Consider the following 20954-nt stretch of genomic DNA (forward strand, 5'->3'; position numbering starts at 1 on the left):
TCAGAGGAAACTATTTGTTTATTTATTAGTCTTCTATACCACCTAATGGCCAAAGCTCTCTGGGCAGTTCACAAACATTTAGAAACTGTTAAATACGACATGATAAAACATAAAATGTTTGACAGATGAAAACAGAATAAAACCAATGTAAAAAAGAACATTCTGGAAGGATCAAAAATAACAAGAACCTATATTATGAAACAAATGGAAGGTCTACAAAGACCAGGCGTGGCAAGGTCTTCCCCTGGCACTAAAAAGAACGCAATGTGGGCAGCAGGCGAGCCTCTCTGGGAAGAGCATTCCACAGCTGGGGTGCCACCACGAAGCAGGCTCTCTCTGTAGGAGCCACACAAGTCATTTGATTTGGCAGACACCCAGAAGAAAGCCTCTGAACGACGACCTCAGGCTGCCGGCAGGTATATTTGGAAGGAGACAATCCTTCATGTAACCTGGTCACAAGCCATTCAGGCCTTTAAAAGTTACTATCAGCAATTTGAATTTGGCCTGGTAGACAGCTTTACATGATGGTATTGATCAGTCCCCATTAATGATCTTGCTGCCCGATCTTGGACCAGCTGAAGTTTCTGGACAGCCGATTGGCCACTGTGTGAACAGTGCTGGGCTAGACGGGCCCTTGGTCTGATCCAGCATGGCTCGTCTTATGTTAAGGCCTCACCGCGCCTCTTAATCTCACCTGCTGCCATGAGTGTCCACCTGTACCAGAACAGGGGCACAACAGGATTCCAGTCATGACATCATTGTGGGAGCGGCAACAGCATCTCTTGCCACATGGATATGGCTCAGGCCAGGAAGGTCCCACTGTCCGTTGGATTGAGTTGCATACATGGGGAGGATCTGGGCGCCATCTTTTCGTTTGCCTCGGGAAGAAATATATCTTGGGTTTGGCCAGTCTAGCCCCCTACACTTATGCAGTGCTGTCAGCACATGACTGTGGAAAACAGGGTATGCGATGTTCCCCAAATTTCCCAATTCATCTACAGCCCCCTGGGGTTGTATAACCTATCTGATTATATTCTACGCCTTTAAATGATTTCTCTTCCACAACAATGTCATTAAAAAGGAATATTTCTATTCACTAAAGCACGTCCCACAGTCCCTGTGCTTGTACATGTGTGTGAGAAACACACACATGCATCACTTGATGCATTATAAAAGCTCACACTAAAACCGGAACCGTTCTTGGGCCTTACGTAAAGAAACATGAATCCTCGGGTGTCTGTTAAGGCCTATTTTATGAGAACAGAGAATACCATATTTCGAGCATTTCTACGGATTCTCCCTCGTCTAGACAGCAATTAAATGATTTGTCTGAAATATGAGGTGTGTAATATTCCAGACCGTTAAATAGCTTCCCCTGACTCAGGCCCATACCTGGACTCCGATTGCTCTATGGGAGCTGTTAACGAAGGAAAGGTCTGGGAGAGACTGGGAGCCTATGTTCTGGATGGCCCTGATTCAGCAGTTGTAGCTAACTGTGCCTCATCGGTAGTCACATCTGGGTCTTCCTCCAGATAAATAGACCCTTGTTCCTGAGAAGGGTCTTCCTCATGAGCGTACTCTGGACAAAATGGTATTCTGGGAGTCAGGAGAGCTCTGCCACCATGGCTCTGAGTATCCCACCGGATACACTGCCATTGCTGCTCTGCTGAATCCTGGGTGGTGGAAGGAGAGTCTGGAATCATGACTGGACTCAGGACAGGGTTGACTGGATTGCGGGGGACCACAGATGAGGCATTGCTCCCAGAGGATCCTTCATCTTGCTTTAGGTGTACTCTAGGAGAGGCCTGTTCTGGGGGATTGGACCCCTCCTCTACTGAAGAGGTCTGTGTGTGAATTCTTTGATGTAAGGTAAGGGCCTCCTTTTTCCTGAAGACCTTTCCACACTCCCAGCATTTAAATGGCTTCTCCCTCGTGTGAATTCTCTGATGGCATTGAAGGGCACTGCTCTGGCGGAATCCCTTTCCGCACTCCAAACATTTAAATGGCTTCTCCCCTGAGTGCGTTTTTTGATGGATAGTAAGTGCTCCCCTCTGATTAAATGCTTTCCCACATTCCAGGCAGTGAAATGGTTTCTCCCCCGTGTGGGTTCTTTGATGGGCGAGAAGGGCAGAACTCCACCTGAAGCTCTTTCCACACTCCAAGCATTTAAACGATTTCTCTCCTTTGTCAATTCTTTGATGTAAAGCAAGAGCACGCTTCCGATGGAAGCCCTTTCCACACTCCAGGCATTTAAATGGTTTCTCCCCTGTGTGGATTTTTTGATGGGAATTAAGAGCAGAGGTATTTCTGAAGCTTTTCCCACACTCCAGACATTTATATGGTTTCTCATCTGTATGTGTTCCTTCGTGGTTAACAAGGAGAGAAGCCAGGCGGAAGCTCTTTCCACACTCAAGGCATTGAAATGGTTTTTCCCCTGTGTGAGTTCTTTGATGGTATTGAAGGGAACCCCTTTGCCGGAATTTTTTTCCACACTCCAAACACTGAAATGGTTTCTCCCCTGAGTGGATTCTCTGATGGACAGTAAGTGCCCCCCTCCAACCGAATGCTTTTCCACACTCTAGACATTCAAATGGTTTCTCCCCTGTGTGTGTTCTTTGATGGGCAAGAAGGTCAGCATTATCCCTGAAACCCTTTCCACACTCAAGGCATTTGAATGGGTTTCCTTCTCCTGTATGAATTCTTTGATGAATAGTGAGACTTCCCTCTTGCTTGAAACTCTTTCCACACACCAGACATTGAAATGGTGTTTCCCCTGTGTGAGTTCTTTGATGTACCTGAAGGGCACCCTTCCGGCTGAATCTCTTTCCACATTCCAAGCATTGAAATGGCTTCTCCCCTGAGTGGATTCTTTGATGGGCAGTAAGTGCCCCCCTCCAACGAAATGCTTTTCCACACTCCAGACAGTTAAATGGTTTCTCCCCTGTGTGCATTCTTTGATGGGCAAGAAGGCCAGAATTGTCCCTGAAACTCTTTCCGCAATCCAGGCATTTAAATGGGTTCTCTTCTGTGTGAATTCTCTGATGACTAGTAAGGCTTCCCTTATGATTGAACTTCTTTCCACACTGCGAACATTCAAACGGTTTTTCTCCTGTGTGAATTCTCTGATGGGAAGTAAGCTCATCCTTCTCGATAAATCTCTTTCCACACTCTACACATTTATATGGTTTTTCATCTGTATGCGTTCTTTGATGGAGCTTAAGGCGATAGCCCTGACTGAAATATTTTCCACACTCTGGACATTTAAATGGTTTTTCCCCTGTGTGAGTTCTTTGATGCACTTTAAGGGCACTACTCTGGCGGAATCTCTGTCCACACTCCAAGCATTGAAATGGTCTCTCTCCTGAGTGGATTCTCAGATGGACAGTAAGTCCCCCCCTCCAATGATATGCTTTTCCACACTCCAAACATTCAAATGGTTTCTCCCCTGTGTGTGTTCTTTGATGGGCCAGAAGGTCAGCTTTGTCCCTGAAACTCTTTCCACACTCCAAACACTGAAATGGTTTCTCCCCTGAGTGGATTCTCTGATGGGCAGTAAATGCCCCCCTCCAACGAAATGCTTTTCCACACTCCAGACATTCAAATGGTTTCTCCCCTGTGTGTGTTCTTTGATGGGTGAGAAGACCAGAATTGTCCCTGAAACTCTTTCCACACTCAAGGCATTTATATTGTTTCTTTGCTGTGTGGGCTTTACTATGGTCACCAAGGGTTGATTTACGAGTGAACCTTTTCCCACGCACAGGCAGTTTTGTTTCTCTCTCTTCTTTCGGTTTTTTTTCTTGAACCGTAATTGCATGGGGGTCACCATCCAGACTTTTATTCCTCTCTTTATTTCTTTGGTTTTCTTCCAGCTGATTCATCTCATCTTGATCCCCAACACTATCTTCCATGTCTGGCCACTTATCACTTTCCTCAGATACTTGATGGGCTCTTTCCATTTGTTTTCTCCCGCACATCCTCAACTGAAAGAAATAGAAAAACAGAACATGACTACAAAGCCGAGAGGCACTTGCAAATCAAGGAATACTTTTACACCAACCTGAGAGCAGTTAGCTTGGAACTGGCCTTACCTAGTGAGATAGGACTCACCTTTGCAGAGGCCGTGTTTATTCTTTTTTTAGCAGAGATTGTCCTTCTATATGCTTTCTAATTTTATCTTTAGTTATGATTTCAACCAATTTATCCAGAAACATATTAAGCTAACCGGCCTGAAATTTCCAGACACTCCTGGATCTTTTTTAATGATTGGTGTTACATGAGCCATCTTCCAGTCATAGAATCATAGAATAGTAGTGTTAGAAACAGCCTATAAGGCCATCAACCCCCCACTCAGTGCAGGAATCCACCCTAAAGCATACCTGACAGATGGTTGTCCAGCTGCCTCCTGAATGACTCTAGTGTGGGAGAGCCCACAACTTCCCTAGCTAACTGGTTCCATTGTTATACTGCTCTAACAGTGAGGAAGTACAGAGACTGATCGCAGGTACATGTTGCATATTCTTCTTAGAAGATAAAACAATTTCATATTTCATTTCTTTAGGAACTCTAGACTGGGTACCATCTGGGCCCCATGATTGATAAACTTTCAATTTGTCAATAAAATTGAGAACTTCATCTTTTGTCACCACTAGGGTGACCATATGAGAAGGAGGACAGGACTCCTGTATCTTTAACAGTTGAACTGAAAAAAGAAATTTCAGCAAGTGTCATCTGTATATATGGAGAACCTGGTGAAATTTCCTCTTCATCACAACAGTTAAAGCTGCAGGTGCCCTCCCCTCTTTTAAATCTCGTCACTCAAGTATAGCTCCTGCAGCTTTAACTGTGGTGATGAAGAGGGAATTTCTCCAGGTTCCCCATTATTATTATTATTATTATTATTATTATTATTGATTTATTTATATAGCACCATCAATGTACATTGTATATATAGCAGCATATATACAAATGACACCTGCAGAAATTCCCTTGTCTATACAACTGTTAAAGATGCAGGAGCCCTGTCCTCCTTTTCATAGGGTCACCCTAGTGAGTCACCACTATATGCCTCAGTTCCTCAGACTCCCTACATAAGAAGGTCTGTTCAGGCACAGGTATCTGTCCTATATCTTCTGCACTGAAGACCAATACAATGTCCTTATCCTACTTTTGTACTCCTTTATCTCCACTGCCATTCAATAGTCCAACTGCCTCCTTAGCCTTCCTGCTTCTGATTTATTCAAAGATTTCTTTATTGTTGGTCTTAACGCTCTTCAGAAGAATTTTTGCACCTCTTATTTTCTATTTGCATTGCTTTTGTGCAAGCTTGTGCTCCCTTTTATATTCCTCACTTGGGCAAGGCTTCCATTTTCTGAAGGAAGCCTTCTTTTCTCTAATAGCTTCCTTGACCACTTATTAACCATGCTGATGAACTCTTGGTGCTACTTTTCCTAACCTGTAGAATACATTTTAGCCCAGGTTCCATTATTGTTGTTTTAAGTAACCTCCAAGCATTTTGAAAGGATTCAACCCTCTCGACTCTTCATTTAGACCTCCTTTTCACCAGTCCCCTAATTTAAGAAAAGTTTCCTCTTTTGAAGTCAAATGTGACTGTCTTGGACCTCCTCGGCAATTTCCCACTTATTTAAGCTTACAACACCGTAGTCACTGTCTGCAATTGTATCTAAAAACAACAACATGTACATCTCATACTAGGCCCTAGTAAAAATAGCACAGGAAGGGGAGGGTTGACAAGAATGACCCAGGCAAATATCCTAGCCACAGAGGTCCTTTCTGGCCACATCCCTGGTAGCAAGTAAAGGAAACAACAGGAAGGAGTCTTTCAGCCTCTATCAGGGCAGGGAAAAAGGGATTCTTACCAACAGAGGCCGCGTGCCTCTAATCCTCCATCATGTCTTCCTTGGAAAGAGAGAGCCCTCTACCTTGGATCCGGCAGAGCTAATTCCTCCTTAGAGAAGTTGACATCACCTCTTCAAGGGCACTGGGAGCTGAAAGGAACAAGAAAGAATAGATGGCATTTCTCATCACAAAACCAAACAAACCGGGTAGTCATATAATCATAGAATAGCAGAGTTGGAAGGGGCCTACAAGGCCATCGAGTCCAACCCTCTGCTCAATGCAGAAATCCACCCTAATGCATACCTGACAGATGGTTGTCCAGGTGCCTCTTGAAAGCCTCTAGTGTGGGAGAGCCCACAACTTCCCTAGGTAACTGGTTCCATTGTCATACTACTCTAACAGTCAGGAAGTTGTTTCTGATGTCCGGCCGGAATCTGGCTTCCTGTCACTTGAGTCCATTGTTCCGTGTCCTACACTCTGGGAGGATCAAGAAGAGATCCTGGCCCTTCTCGGTGTGGCAACCTTTTAAGTATTTGAAGAGTGCTATCATGTCTCCCCTCAATCTTCTCTTCTCCAGGCTAAACATGCCCAGTTCTTTCAGTCTCTCTTCAAAGATCAGGGGTCTTTGTTTCCAGACCCCTGATCATCCTAGTTGCCCTCATTTTATTTATTACATAGATTTATCTACCCCTTTCCAGTGAGCAATCAAAGTGGATTTCAGGCATGATAAAAACAGAAAACGTAACAGTAAAAACACAGTAGGTTAATCACTAGTCAGCCATCACCCTGTTTGATTCATTCAAGAGGCAGCTGGACAACCATCTGCGAGGGATGCTTTAGGGTGGATTCCTGCATTGAGCAGGGGGTTGGACTCGATGACCTTGTAGGCCCCTTCCAACTCTGCTATTCTATGATTCTATGATGGGAGAGCCTTCAGGGAAAGCCTGCATGAAGAGGAGGATCTTGATCAAATGTGTAAAGATGGGGACTGGAGGCGCCTGCCTCTTGTCAACAGGGAGCGTGTCCCAGAGGGCAGGTGCTGCAACACATAAGCGCTCCCTTAGAGGTACTCTTGAGGCGAAATCCTCTTAGGGACCGAAAAATCCTAACACAGTAAACAATATTGGCAAAACAAGAGCTTCATCAGCCCTCATAAATCAATGTCTGCCTCATGTCAAAGTAGAGCGTGTACCAGAGGCCCGGGGGGGGGGGGGGACAGCGACACCAAGCTCCGTCTTGCGGTTACTCATGAGGTGACCCTCAGGAAGATAAGATTCATTGATTTATGAGGACTAATGAAGATCTTGTTTTACCAATACTGTTGACTGTGTTCTGTTTTTTCCTAAGTGGTGGAGGAGAACTTCTTATGGTATCTTATCTTCTTGAGGTTCACTGTATGAGTAACCTTAAGACAGAGCTTAGCGCAGCCTCCGGCCTCTGAGACACCCTCTCAGTGGGGGGTGACAGGGGAGGGAGGCTGCAGTGCCCGGACCTCCCTTCTGCCCCCCCTTCCCTTCTATTTCTGGGGGTGCTCCTTCTCCCCACCCCACCCCGAAAGGCTCTTTGCTTTGCACCAAGTCTCCCGCGACTCCTGATCAATCCCCACCACCATCACCAATAGGGCCTGGGTGGATCTCTGCGGGGATCGTCCAATAGCAACCATGCACATCTTTGGGCCCCACTGCATGGACCAATCCCCTCCTCCTCCTCCTCGCCCCTCCACAAAAGCAAACCCGGGGAGCCTCCCTCTTTCCCTTCCACCGCCACAGTGCACGCACCGCATTACTTCTTTGTCTCCGTCCCCACGACCGGCCTCCCCCTCCTCGCCAGCCGGCCGGGAAGCCTCACATGGCCGATTTCCCTTTCCAGAAACACAAAGGCGGGGGGCATTTCCGAGTGCCTCCTCCCTTCCCAAATGGGGAACATCCGGCCTCTCTAGGAATCAGAGCTCGGCTCCTTTAACCCCTTGAGTGGGGGGGCTGAGAGGCAGAAGCTGCGCTGCCTCCCTTCCAAACGTAGCAGCTCAGGGGCTCCCTGGGACTCAGGGCGAGGCTCGCACGGGCGTCCGCGCAATGGGCGCAAGGCTGCAGTTGCCCAGTCGTGACAGCGTTCTGACAGCTGGACCAGTGGCTGCTCGTGGTGCTGCGCCTTCGCCCTCTGTCTGCACTTTCAGTTTCCAGGAAACCAAACACGGGGCGGGGATGCTCTCGAGTTGCGCCGGCGCTGCAGGAGCACCTTCTCCTGGAGCAAAGAAATGGTCGCAAGGCAGGACCACAACCAGGCTACCCCACGCCAAAGGAGCTCTCCCCGTGTTCCCCAATTCCTGCCCCAAAGACTCTCTCTCTCTCTTTCCCAATTCCTGCCCCAAAGACTCTCTCTCTCTCTTTCCCAATTCCTGCCCCAAAGACTCTCTCTCTCTTCCCCAATTCCTGCCCCAAAGACTCTCTCTCTCTTCTCCAATTCCTGCCCTGTAGGGATCTCCCACACTAAAGAGGCCGAAGTGATAGATCATATTTTATTGAACATACAGAGTTTAAGTAGCCAAATCTCTGCTCCTTTCCCCCCCTTCCTGGGTGAGTCAACGTCCATTGTCAGGTTTGAGGAAATTAACTTTTCTCATTACTGGAGTTTGCTAACTAGTTGTCTCACCATGTTTGTTCCCTGGATTAAGGTGGAAGTCACACAGGACGCTCTGCTTGTAAGACAATGGCCAATTACTGAGATAAGGAGGTGCGATGACCTGCCCATAATCCCAAAGACAGTTTTCCGTCAGAGAGATTCCAGACCCGCCATGTCACCCTTCACTGCCCCAAAGACTCTCTCTCTCTATCTCCATTCCCCCAATCTTGCCCCAAAGACTCACTCTCTTCCCCAATTCCTGCCCCAAAGATTCTCTCTCTCTCTATTCCCCAATTCCTGCCCCAAAGACTCTCTCTCTCTCCATTCCCCAATTCCTGCCCCAAAGACTCTCTCTCTATTCCCCAATTCCTGCCCCAAAGACTCTCTCTCTATTCCCCAATTCCTGCCCCAAAGACTCTCTCTCTATTCCCCAATTCTTGCCCCAAAGACTCTCTTCCCCAATTCTTGCCCCAAAGACACTCTGTCTCTCTCAATTCCTGCCCCAAAGACTCTCTCCATTTCCCCAATCTTGCCCCAAAGACTCTCTCTCTCTATTCCCCAATTCCTGCCCCAAAGACACTCTCTCTCCATTCCCCCAATCTTGCCCCAAAGACTCTCTCTTTCAGTCTCTCCCAATTCCTGCCCCAAAGACTCCCTCTTTCTCTCTCTCCATTCCCCCAATCTTGCCCCAAAGACACTCTCTCTCCATTCCCCCAATCTTCTTTTAAACACCTCCTGAAGACACATTTGTTCACCCAGGCCGTAAGAAAACTAATTATGCCACTCCATTTCATTGCCTCTTTATTGTAGTTGGAAGTGTTTTATGCTGTTTTAAAGCTCTAGTTTAATCATGTGTTTTTAATGTTGTAGCTTGGTGTTGTGAACTGCTGACAGATTCTGTTTCATTCAGAGGTGTATAAATCTTACAAATATATTAATACATTTGACCACAAACCACTCCCATACTAAAACATGCATGGAGTTAAGCTGTTAATGTGGGTATGTAAAAGAATCATAGAATAGTAGAGTTGGAAGGGTCCTATAAGGCCATCAAGTCCAACCCCCTGCTCAGTGCAGGAATCCACTCTAAAGCATCCCCGACAGATGCCTCTTGAAGGCCTCTAGTGTGGGAGAGCCCACAACCTCCCTAGGTAACCGGTTCCATTGTCGTACTGCTCTAACAGTGAGCAGTACCATGAAGCCCTCTGCTTTCACCCACAAAAGCTGTGAAAGTGCTGAGAGAGAATCCAAGGAAAAGAACAAGATGGATCACTGTCACATTATGAGGATAGCCGTTACAAGTTTCATCTGTGCTCATGGGCATCTACAGGAAGGGCAATTGACCCCCTGGAGATGAGCCATAGGCTGAGTTCGGACAACACGCTAATCAAGGGTTGATTTCCATTTTGCTCCTATTCCCCCCACCCCCCCTAATGTGTCATCCAAACTCAGCCAGTCTCCAGACTCCCAGCTTGCAATTTTATTTTTGTAAAAAGCAAGCCTCTAGCTTGTGGAGGAGCCATAGCTCAGAGATAGAGCTGCTGAAAGTCCCAGGTACAATTGGGGAGGAGAGAGTGTGTGTCTGGCATCACCAGGTAACGCTTGGATATCTTTAATATTATTTATTTATTTAGAAATTTTTTATATAGCGCTCCCCATTGAAAAATTTCAGAGCGGTGTACAAGGTAAAATGAAAATAAAAACAGAATAAAACAGTTAAAACGACATTTAAAAAGAAGCAAAAATCAGAAATCCAAGGCTGCATGTTAAAGAAAGGCTTCTTGGAATAAATATGTTTTCAGGAAGTGCCGAAAGGAATACAAAGTTGGCGCCTGCCTGACCTCCAGAGCCAGGGAATTCCACAGGAGGGGCGCCACCACGCTGAAGGCTCTTCCCCTGGTGGACTCCAATCGGAGGATGGATCTAGGTGGAACCACCAGGAGCAGGCCCTCGGATGACCTCAGTGACCGGGCAGGTTGGTAAGGGAGAAGGCGCTCTCTCAGGTATCCTGGTCCCAAGTTGTTTAGGGCTTTGTACACAAGTACAAGAGCCCAGTAGCAAATAGGCAGCCAGTGCAGTTCCCTCAGCAGAGGAGTTACATGCTGGAAAGGGGCAGCTGCAGACAACAGCCGAGCTGCAGCATTCTGCACTAGCTCCAGCTTCCGGAGCAGCTTCAAGGGCAGCCCCACATAGAGTGTGTGCTGGAACAACGTCTGTATTTCCCCCTGTGGTCCAGCTGAACAGACCTACTGAAAAAGTGGTGCCCAATAATGAGAACTCAGAGGAAACTGTTTATTTATTAGTTTTCTATATCGCCAATGGGCAAAACTCTCTGGGCAGTTCTCTCTCTCTCTCTCTCTCTCTCTCTCTCTCACACACACACACACACACACACACACTTAAATGTAACATGACAAACTGTGACATAAAATGTTTGGAAGATGAAAACAGAATAAAACCAAACTAAATAAGAGCATTAGGGTAAAGTATAAAATAACAAATTGAAGGTCTATAAAGACTGGGTGAGTGAGGCAAGGTCTTCCTCTGGCACTGAAAAGAACGCACTGTTGGCAGCAGGCAAACCTCTCTGGGAAGAGCATTCCATAACCGGGATGCCACCACTAAGGAGGCCCTCTCTGTAAAAGCCATGCACTTCACTTGATTTGGTAGACACTCAGAAGAGAGCCTCTAAAGCAGCCTTCCTCAACCTGGGGCGCTCCAGATGTGTTGGACTACAACTCATGCCCCAGCCTGGCTGGGGCATTCTGGGAGATGCAGTCCAACACATCTGGAGCGCCCCAAGTTGAGGAAGGCTGCTCTAAAGACAACCGCAGGGTCTGGGCAGGTATATTTGGAAGGAGACAATCCTTCATGTAACCTAGTTTCAGCAATTTGAATTTGGCCTGGTAATGGACTGGAAGACAGCTTTACATGATTATATTAACCAGTCCAAATTAATGATCTTGCTGCCCTATCTTGGACCAGCTGAAGTTGGTTGGCCACTGTGTGAACAGAGTGCTGGGCTAGGTGGATCCTTGGTCTGATCTGGCATGGTTCTTCCTATTTTCTTATGGCCTCACCGTGGCGCCTCTTAATCTCACCTGCTGCCATGAGCATCTACCTGTAGGGGAAAGGGGGCACAAGAGGATTCCAGTCATGATGACATCATTGTGGGAGCGGCAACATGGGTGTGGCTCAGGCCAGGAAGATCCCACTGTCCGTTGGATTGAATTGCGTACATGGGGAGGATTTTGGCGCCATCTTCTCCTTTGCCTCAGGCATAAATACGTTGGGTTTGGCCAGAGTCTACCCCCCTACACTTATGCAGTGCTGTCAGGACAATATGACTGTTGAAAACGGCGTATGTGATGTTCCCCAAACTAACCAATTCTTTTACGCCCCTCTGGGCCACTTCCCACACTGTGCATGCACTCTTGAGGAGATTTTGGAGGCTAGAAGGGGGCTCTAGAGAGAAAGAAAGGAAAGGAACCTCCTGTGCAAGCACTGAGTCATTACTGACTCTTGGAGGGACGCCAGCTTTCGCTGACATTTTCTTGGCAGGCCTTATAGCGGGGTGGTTTGCCGTTGCATTCCCCAGCTGTTGTTACCTTTCCCCCAGCTAACTGGGTACTCATTTTACCGACCTCAGGATTGAAGGTTGAGTCGACCCGAGCCAGCTGCCTGAAACCAGCTTCCGCTGGGATCGAACTCAGGCCGTGGGGAGAGTTTCAGCTGCAGAAACTGCTGCTTTACCGCTCTGCGCCACACAAGGCTCTAGAGGGAAAGAAGGATCTGTAAAAAATCAATTTGCCCCACTCCACTAGATCATAAAGACTTATGTCAATGGTTGCAGTTGGATAAATCCAAATGAAAACAGATCATGGATCCACTCATCAAACATAAGAATGTAAGAACATCACACCTAGAGTTCATCTAGTCTGGCACTCTGTTCAGTGGCCAACCAGCAGTCGACCAGGAACCAACAAAGCAGGACACAGGTCAACAGCACCCTCCCACCCATGTTCCCCAGCAAAAGGTGCAGACAGGCTTACTACCTCAGATACTGGAGATAGCACACAACCATCAGGGCTAGTAGCCATGGATAGCCTTCGCCTCCAGGAATTTATCCAACCCCCCTTTTGAAGCCATCCAAATTGGTGGCCATCACTACATCTTGTGGGAGTGAGTTCCATCATTTAACTATGCGCTGTGTGAAGAAGTCCTTCCTTTTATTTGTCCTGAATCTCCAACCAATCAGCTTCATGGCATGACCACGGGATTTAGGATTTTGAGAGAGGGAGAAAAATGTCTCCCTGTCCACATTCTCCCCACCCTGCAAAATTTTGTACACCTCTATCAGGTCTCCCCTTAGCCTCCTTTTTTCCTTTTTTCCAAGCTAAACAATCCCAGCTGTTGTAACCTTCCCTCATAGGGAAGTTGCTCCAGCCCATTAAACATTTCAGTTGCCCTTTGCTGCACTTTTTCCAGCTCTATACCCTTTTTAGGTGTGGTGACCAGAACTGTACACAGTATTCTAAGTATGGCCGCACCATAGATTTGTATAAAGGCAGTACGGTACCGGCCGTTTTATTCTCAATTCCTTTTCTTATCATGCCTAACATGGAGTTTGCCTTCTTTACAGCGGCCGCACGCTGGGTGGACATTTTCATCGAGCTGTCCACCACAACCCCAAGATCTCTTTCTTGTTCGGTCACCACCAGCTCAGATCCCATCAGGTTATAGTTAAAGTTGAGCTTTATGCCCCAACGTGCATCACTTTACATTTATTTATTTATTCATTGCATTTTTATATCGCCCAATAGCCGAAGCACCCTGGGCGGTTCACTTGCTTACATTGAACCGCATCTGCCATTTGGATGCCCACTCTCCCAGCTTGGAGAGATCCCTTTGGAGCTCTTCACAATCCCTTTGAGTTTTAACAACCTTAAATAATTTGGTGTCACTGGCAACCTTGGTAAATCTGGTGAATAAAGTTTCCAGGTTCTTTCCACACACCAGGCATTTATATGGGTTTTTCTATGTATATTCACTTATCCCATGCCCCCAAACCCTATTTGATTATATTCTATGCCTTTCAATGATTTCTCTTCCATACCAACGATTTCATCAAAAGGGGAAATTAATACTTACTAAAACACGTTCCACAATCCCTGTGCTTCTGTGTGTGCAGGAGTGCGAGAGAGAAATACCAAATAGCCATGCACACGCAAATGCATCACTTGATCCATTGTAAAAGCTTCATACTACAACCGGAACATTTCTTGGGCTTTCCGAAAAGAAAAGTGAATCCTATTTAAGGCCTGTTTTACGAGAACAACCGTCACATAGGAGCATTTCTACGGATTCTCCTTCACTTAGTAATTAAATAATTTGTGTGAAATAAGAGGTGTGCATGCTCCTTTTATACTCCAGACCCTTAAGTTATTTTTTCCTGACTTGGACCCATAAATGGAGTCAAATTGCTCTATGGGAGCTGTTAACCAAGGGAAGGTCCGAGGGAGACTGAGAGTGTATGTTCTGGCTGAACCTCATTCAGCAATTGTAGCTAACTCTGCCTCACTGGTAGTCCCATCTGGATCTTCCTTCACATGAATGGACCCTTGTTCATGAGTAGGCTCTTCCTCATGAGTATATTCTGGATAAAATGGTATTCTGGGAATCAGGAATGCTCTGCCACCATGGCTCTGAGTGTCCCACCTCATGCACTGCCATTGGTGCTCTGCTGAACTCTGGGTGGTGGAAGAAGAGTCTAGAGTCATGACTGGGCTCAGGACAGGGTTGAATGGATTGTTGGGAACCACAGATGAGGCATTGCTCCCAGAGGATCCTTCCTCTTGCTTTAGGTGTACTGTAGGAGAGGGCTTTTCTGGGAGATTGGACTCCTCCTCCGCTGAATCTGTCTCCGAGTGAGCTTTTTGATGTGATATAAGGGATCCCATTTCATTGAAGCTCTTTCCACACTCCAGGCATTTAAATGGTCTCTCCACTGAGTGAGTTTTTCGATGGTATCGAAGAGAACCCCTTTGCCGGAACCTTTGTCCACACTCCAAACACTGATAAGGTTTCTCCCCTGAGTGGATTCTCTGATGTTCAGTAAGTGCCCCCCTCCAACCAAATGCTGTTCCACACTCCAGACATTCAAATGGTTTCTCCCCTGTGTGCGTTCTTTGATGGGCGAGAAGGTCACGATTGTCCCTGAATCTCTTTCCACACTCAAGGCATTTAAATGGTTTTTCCCCTGTGTGAGTTCTTTGATGCACTTGAAGGGAACTCTTCCGGCTGAAACTCTTTCCACACTCCAAGCATTGAAATGGTTTCTCCCCTGAGTGGATTCTCTGATGGGCATCAAATGCTCCTCTCCAACGAAATGCTTTTCCACACTCCAGACAGTCAAATGGCTTCTCCCCTGTGTGCATTCTTTGATGGGCGAGAAGGCCAGAATTGTCCATGAAACTCTTTCCACACTCCAGGCATTTAAATGGGTTCTCTTCTATGTGAATTCTCTGATGACTAGTAAGAGTTCCCTTATGATTGAACTTCTTTCCACACTGCATACATTCAAATGGTTTCTCTCCTGTGTGAATTCTCTGATGGGAAGTAAGCTCATCCTTCTCGATAAATTCCTTTCCACATTCTAGACATTTATATAGTTTCTCCTCTGTGTGTGTTCTTTGATGGAGCTTTAGGCGATAGCCCTGACTGTAATGTTTTCCGCACTCCAAACACTGAAAGGTTTTTTCCCCTGTGTGAGTTCTTTGATGTACGTTAAGGGTACATCTCTGGCGGAATCTCTGTCCACACTCCAAGCATTGAAATGGTCTCTCCCCTGAGTGCATCCTCTGATGAAGAGTAAGTCCCCATCTTGAATGATACGCTTTTCCACACTCCAGGCATTCAAATGGTTTCTCCCCTGTGTGTGTTCTTTGATGGGCGATAAGTTCGGCTTTGCCCCTAAAACTCTTTCCACACTCGGGGCATTTAAATGGGTGCCCTTCTTCTGTGTGAATTCTCTGATGAATTGTAAGTTTTCCCTGCTGATTGAAACTCTTCCCACACTCCAGACATTGAAATGGTTTTTCCCCTGTGTGAGTTCTTTGATGCATTTGAAGGTTACCCTTCTGGATGAATCTCTTTCCACAGTCCAAGCACTGAAATGGTTTCTCCCCTGAGTGGATTCTTTTATGGATATTAAGTGCCCTCTTTCGACTAAATGCTTTTCCGCACTCCAGACATTCAAATGGTTTCTCCCCTGTGTGTGTTCTTTGATGGGTGAGAAGACCAGAATTGTCCCTGAAACTCTTTCCACACTCAAGGCATTTATATCGTTTCTTTGCTGTGTGGTCATCAAGGGTTGATTTACAACTGAATATTTTTCCATTCACAGGCCATTTTGTCTCTTTCTCTTCTTTCGGAATTTTTTCTTCTACAGTAGTTGCATGGAGGTCACCATCCAGGTATTTACTTCTCTCTTGATTTCTTTGGTTTTCTTCCAGCTGATTCATCCCATCTTGATCCCCAACATCCTCTTCCATGTCTGGCCACTTATCACTTTCCTCAGAGACTTGATGTGCTTGTTCCATTTGTTTTCTCCCGCACATCCCAGACTGAAAGAAATAGAAAAACAGAACATGAGTGCAAAGCCGAGAGGCATTTCCAAGTCAGGGAATCCACTTGATGTGGACCTATCTAGGGAGGTTGTGGGCTCTCCCACACCAGAGGCCTTCAAGAGGCAGCTGGACAACCATCTGTCAGGGAAGCTTCAGGGTGGATTCCTGCATTGAGCAGGGGGTTGGACTCGATGGCCTTGTAGGCCCCTTCCAACTCTGCTATTCTATGATTCCCACCCCTTAGAATGGAACACACCAGATCCCAAAACCTAATCATGCTATTTCCTAGTGACCATTAAAAACAATTAAAGTTACATGTTCTAAACAGTGGATTTGTGACACCAACCTGGGACAGGCCTTTCCTAGTGAGATAGGAGTCACCTTTGCAGAAGCCTTTTTTATTCTTTTTTTAGCAGAATTCTTTCTAATTTTATCTTTAATAATGCTTTCAACCAATTTATCCAGAAGTGACGTTAAGCTAACCAGCCAGTAATTTTCCAGATACCCCTGGATCTGTTTTTCTACAACTGGTGTTACATGTTTCTTCTTCCAGTGTCCTGGTACAGAGGCTGATCTCAGGCACATGTTTCATATTTTTCTTAGACGATAAAACAATTTCCTATTTCAGTTCTTTAAGAACTCTAGGATGGATACCCTCTGGGCCTGGTGATTGATGAACTTTCAATTTGTCAATAAGATTGAGAACTTCGTCTTTTGTCACCACTGTATGCCTCAGTTCCTCAGACTCCCTGCATAAAAAGGTCAGTTCAGGCACAGAATATGTCCTGTATCTTCTGCATTGAAGACCGATAAGAACTTCTCAACTTCTCTACAGTGGCGTTCTCCTCTTTAGTTCCTTTAACTCCATTGTCATTCAATACTCCAGCTGCCTCCTTAGCTTTCCCTCTTCTGATATATTTAAAAAATACTTTATTGTTGGCCTTGATTTTGCAAGTGATATGCTCTTCAAAGGTTTTTTTTAACATTTCTTATTTATTTATTTATTTATTGCATTTCTATACCGCCCAATAGCCGAAGCGCTCTGTGTGGTTCACAAAAAATTAAGACCATTCAAAGTATAAAACAACAGTATAAAGCCATAATATAAAATACAACATAAAAGCACAACCAGGATAAAATCAGCAGCAGTGCAGAAATACAAATTTAAAACAGCAGAATTAAAATTAAGTTATAGACTGTTAAAATGCTAGGAGAATAAAAAGGTCATCACTGGGCATCTAAAAGAATATAGAGTATAAGTTATAGACTGTTAAAATACTAGGAGAATAAAAAGGAGTACAGTGTAGGCGCCAAGCGAACCTCCTTAGGGAGCTCATTCCACAGCCGGGGTGCCACAGCAGAGAAGGCCCCGCTCCTCCTGGTAGCCCCCTGCCTCACTTCCTTTGGCAGGGGCTCAGAGAAGGACTTTTTTTTGCAAACTTGAGCTCTCTTTTGTTTTCCTCATTTGGGCAAGACTTCCATTTTCTGAAAGAAGCTCTCTTTTCTCTAATAGCTTCCTTGACACTGCTTGTTAACCATTTTTATTATTATTTATATAGCACCATCAATGTACATGGTGCAGTACATATTAAAAGAATAAAACAGCAACACCCTGCCACATAGGCTTATATTCTAATAAAATCATAATAAAACAATAAGAAAGGGAAGAGAATGCACCAAATAGGCACAGGGGACAATAAAACTAACAGTGTGAAAGTAAGAACAAAGTCAAGTTCTAAAAGCTGTAGAAAAAAAGAAAAGTTTTAAATTGTGCTCCAAAAACAGTAATTGAACTCTTGGACCTGGTGCTACCTCTCCTAAACTGTGGTATAAATTTTAGCCAAGCTTCCATTATTGTCATTTTAAGTAACCTCCAAGCATTTTGAAAGGATTTAACCCTCTTGACTCTCCATTTCAACTTCCTTATCACCAGTTCCCTAATTTAAGAAATGTTTCCTCTTTTGAAATCAAATGTGACTGTCTCGGACCTCCTTGGTAATTTCGCACTTACTGATGCTGGTTGGCCACAGTATGAACAGAGTGCTGGACTAGATGGACCCTTGGTCTGATCCAGCAGGGCTCTTCCTATGTTCTTAACACTGTGGTCACTGACAGCAGCTGAAACAACAACAGCATGTACATCGGGGATGCTTTAGGGTGGATTCCCTTGCTCGGCTCAGTCCATTTTCTTCGGCTGCCCCTTACGCCTGGAACGCTCTTCCAGAACATTTGAGAACTACAAGTTCAATCGCAGCTTTTAAAGCTCAACTAAAAACTTTTCTTTTTCCTAAAGCTTTTAACACTTGATGTTGTGCAGACTTCTACTGTTACTTTCTACTGTTAGTTTTACCCTACCCTGTGCCTGCTTACCTTACCCTATACCTGTTTGCATTCTCTTCCCCTCCTTATTGTTTTACTAGGATTTTATTAGATTGTAAGCCTATGCGGCAGAGTCTTGCTATTTACTGTTTTACTCTGTACAGCACCATGTACATTGATGGTGCTATATAAATAAATAAATAATAATAATAATAATAATGGATTCCTGCATTGAGCAGGGGGTTGGACTCGATGGCCTTGTAGGCCCCTTCCAACTCTGCTATTCTATGATTCTATGATCTCATACTAGGTCCTGGTAAAAATAGCGGAGGACAGGGAGTGTTAACCAGGATGACACAGACAGACATATTAGCCATATAAGCCCTCTCTGGACGCATAATTAGTGGCAAGTAGTGGATACAACAGGAAGGAGTCTTTCAGCTTCTACCAAGGAAGGGAAAAGGGATCTTCACCAAAAGAGGCCACGTACCTCTATTCCTCCATCACGTCTTCCTTGTACAGAGAGCCCCCTACCCTGGATCCAGAAGAGGCAAATCCTCCTTGGAGAAGCCCACAGTCCCCTCCTCAAAGGACACTGGGAGCTGAAAGGAAAAAGAAAGAAAATGCATTTCTCATCACAAAAACAAACAAGCCTGGTAGTCATATCATGTCATTTATTTATTACATAGATTTATATACTCATTTCCAGTGAGCAATCAAAGCAGATTCCAGGAATGATAAAAACAGAAAGCGTAACAGTAAAAACACAGTAGGTTAATCACTAGTCAGCCGTCACCCTGTTTGCTGGGTCACCCTTCAAGGAAAGCGTTCATGAGGAGGAGGATCTTGAGCGAACATGTAAAGACGAGGACTGAAGGCGCCTGCCTCGTCTCAATGGGGAGCGTGTCCCAGAGGGCGGCGGCTGCAACACTAAGTGCTCCCTTAGAGGTACTCCTGAGGCAAACCTCAGAAGACAAGGCACTATCAGAAATTCTCTTAGGGACCGCAACATCCATCACTTAGAAAAATCCTAACACAGTAAATAATGTTGGTAAAACAAGAGCTTCATTAGTCCTCATAAATCAATGAATCTCTAGTGGGTAGGGTGACCATATGAAAAGGAGGACACCTGGTTCTCCATATATACAAATGACAGCTGCTGAGATTCCCTTTTCAATACAACTGTTAAAGATACAGGAGCCCTGCCCTCCTTTTCATATGGTCACCCTATTTTACACACACACACTCCTCTGTTTCTTGAACAAGCAAGCCCTACAAGTGGGGAGGTGCCAGGTGAGGGAGGCTGCAGTGCAAGGACCTCCTCCTCCTCCTCCCCTTCTGTAGGATGACCCTATGAAAAGGAGGACAGGGCTCCTGTATCTTTAACAGTAATGTAGATTGATCAGGAGTTGCGGTGCTGCGGGGGACAGGAGACTTGGTGCAAAGCAAAAAGCCTTTTGCGGTGGGGTGGGGAGAAGGAGCACCCCCAGAAACAGAAGGGAAGCGGGGCAGAAGGGCCTTAGGGTGACCATATGAAAAGGAGGACCGGGCTCCTGTATCTTTAACAGTAATGTAGAAAAGGGGATTTCAGCAGGTGTCAATTGAAGTGCGTGAAATCCCCTCTTCATCACCACAGTTAAAGCTACACTAGCTATAGTAGAGTGGCCAGATACAAAAGAGGGCAGGGCTTTTGCAGCTTTGACTGTTGTGATGAAGAGAGAATTTCACTCTCTTCAGTTGACACCTGCTGAAATTCCCTTTACTACATTACTGTTAAAGATACAGGAGTCCTGTCCTCCTTTTCATACCCTAAGGCCCTTCGGCCCCGCTTCCCTTCTGTTTCTGGGGGTGCTCCTTCTCCCCACCCCACCGCAAAAGGCTCTTTGCTTTGCACCAAGTCTCCCGTCCCATCCCCCACAGCACCGCGACTCTTGATCAATCCCCACCACCATCACCAATAGGGCCTGGGTGGATCTCTGCGGGGATCGTCCAATAGCAACCATGCACATCTTTGGGTCCCACTTGGCGACTGGACTGCATGGACCAATCCCCTCCTCCTCCTCTTCCCCCCTCCACAAAAGCAAACCATGGGTGCCCCATTCCCTCTCTTCCGCCCCACACCATGGAGCCCCCTTACCTCTTTGCCTTCGCCCCACCACCAGCTTCCCCCTCCTCGCCTGGAAGCCTCACATGGCCGATTTCCCCTTCTGCAAAACAAAGGCGGGGGCATTTCCGACTGCCTCCTCCCTTCCCAATGGGGGAACATCCGGCCTCTCTAGGAATCAGAGCTCGGCTCTTTTAACCCCTTGAGTGGGGGGCTGAAAGGCAGAAGCCGCGCTTCCTCCCTTCCAAAGGCCTCCGTTCGCTGAGCGCAGCAGCTCCGGGGCTCCCTGGGACTCACGGCGAGGCTCGCCTGGCCACGGGCGTCCGCGCAAGGGACGCAGGAGGCAGGGCTGTGCCTGAGGAAGTATGAGTTGCACAAGTCTTACACAGCATGTTCTTATTTTTTGGAATCATAGAATAGTGTTGGAA

At 46.0% G+C, this 20954-nt stretch overlaps 2 protein-coding genes across 3 annotated transcripts in view; both read right to left on the bottom strand.

The window, feature by feature from the left end:
- LOC134396350 (zinc finger protein ZFP2-like) lies at positions 1-18946 on the bottom strand. The gene is made up of 3 exons (XM_063122818.1): positions 18913-18946; positions 11764-16100; positions 1-895 (listed from the first exon to the last, which is right to left on the bottom strand). Exon 2 carries the CDS (start codon positions 16092-16094, stop codon positions 14025-14027), a length of 2070 nt encoding a protein of 689 aa, XP_062978888.1. The 5' UTR covers positions 16095-16100; positions 18913-18946; the 3' UTR covers positions 1-895; positions 11764-14024.
- LOC134396310 (oocyte zinc finger protein XlCOF6-like) overlaps positions 1-20954 on the bottom strand; it is a 211820-nt gene continuing 190866 nt past the window's right edge. The window contains exons 2-3 of one of the 2 annotated variants that reach the window (XM_063122757.1): positions 5877-5985; positions 1-3980 (exon numbers count right to left, since the gene is read on the bottom strand). In XM_063122757.1, coding sequence (XP_062978827.1) covers positions 1455-3974 — 2520 coding nt within the window. In that variant the 5' untranslated portion in view covers positions 3975-3980; positions 5877-5985 and the 3' untranslated portion in view covers positions 1-1454. The remainder of the gene's footprint in view (positions 3981-5876; positions 5986-20954) is intronic. The other variant, XM_063122758.1, reaches the window with a different exon arrangement.

This window comes from Elgaria multicarinata, chromosome 3 (genome assembly GCF_023053635.1).
Source record: "Elgaria multicarinata webbii isolate HBS135686 ecotype San Diego chromosome 3, rElgMul1.1.pri, whole genome shotgun sequence".
Lineage (NCBI taxonomy): Eukaryota > Metazoa > Chordata > Lepidosauria > Squamata > Anguidae > Elgaria > Elgaria multicarinata.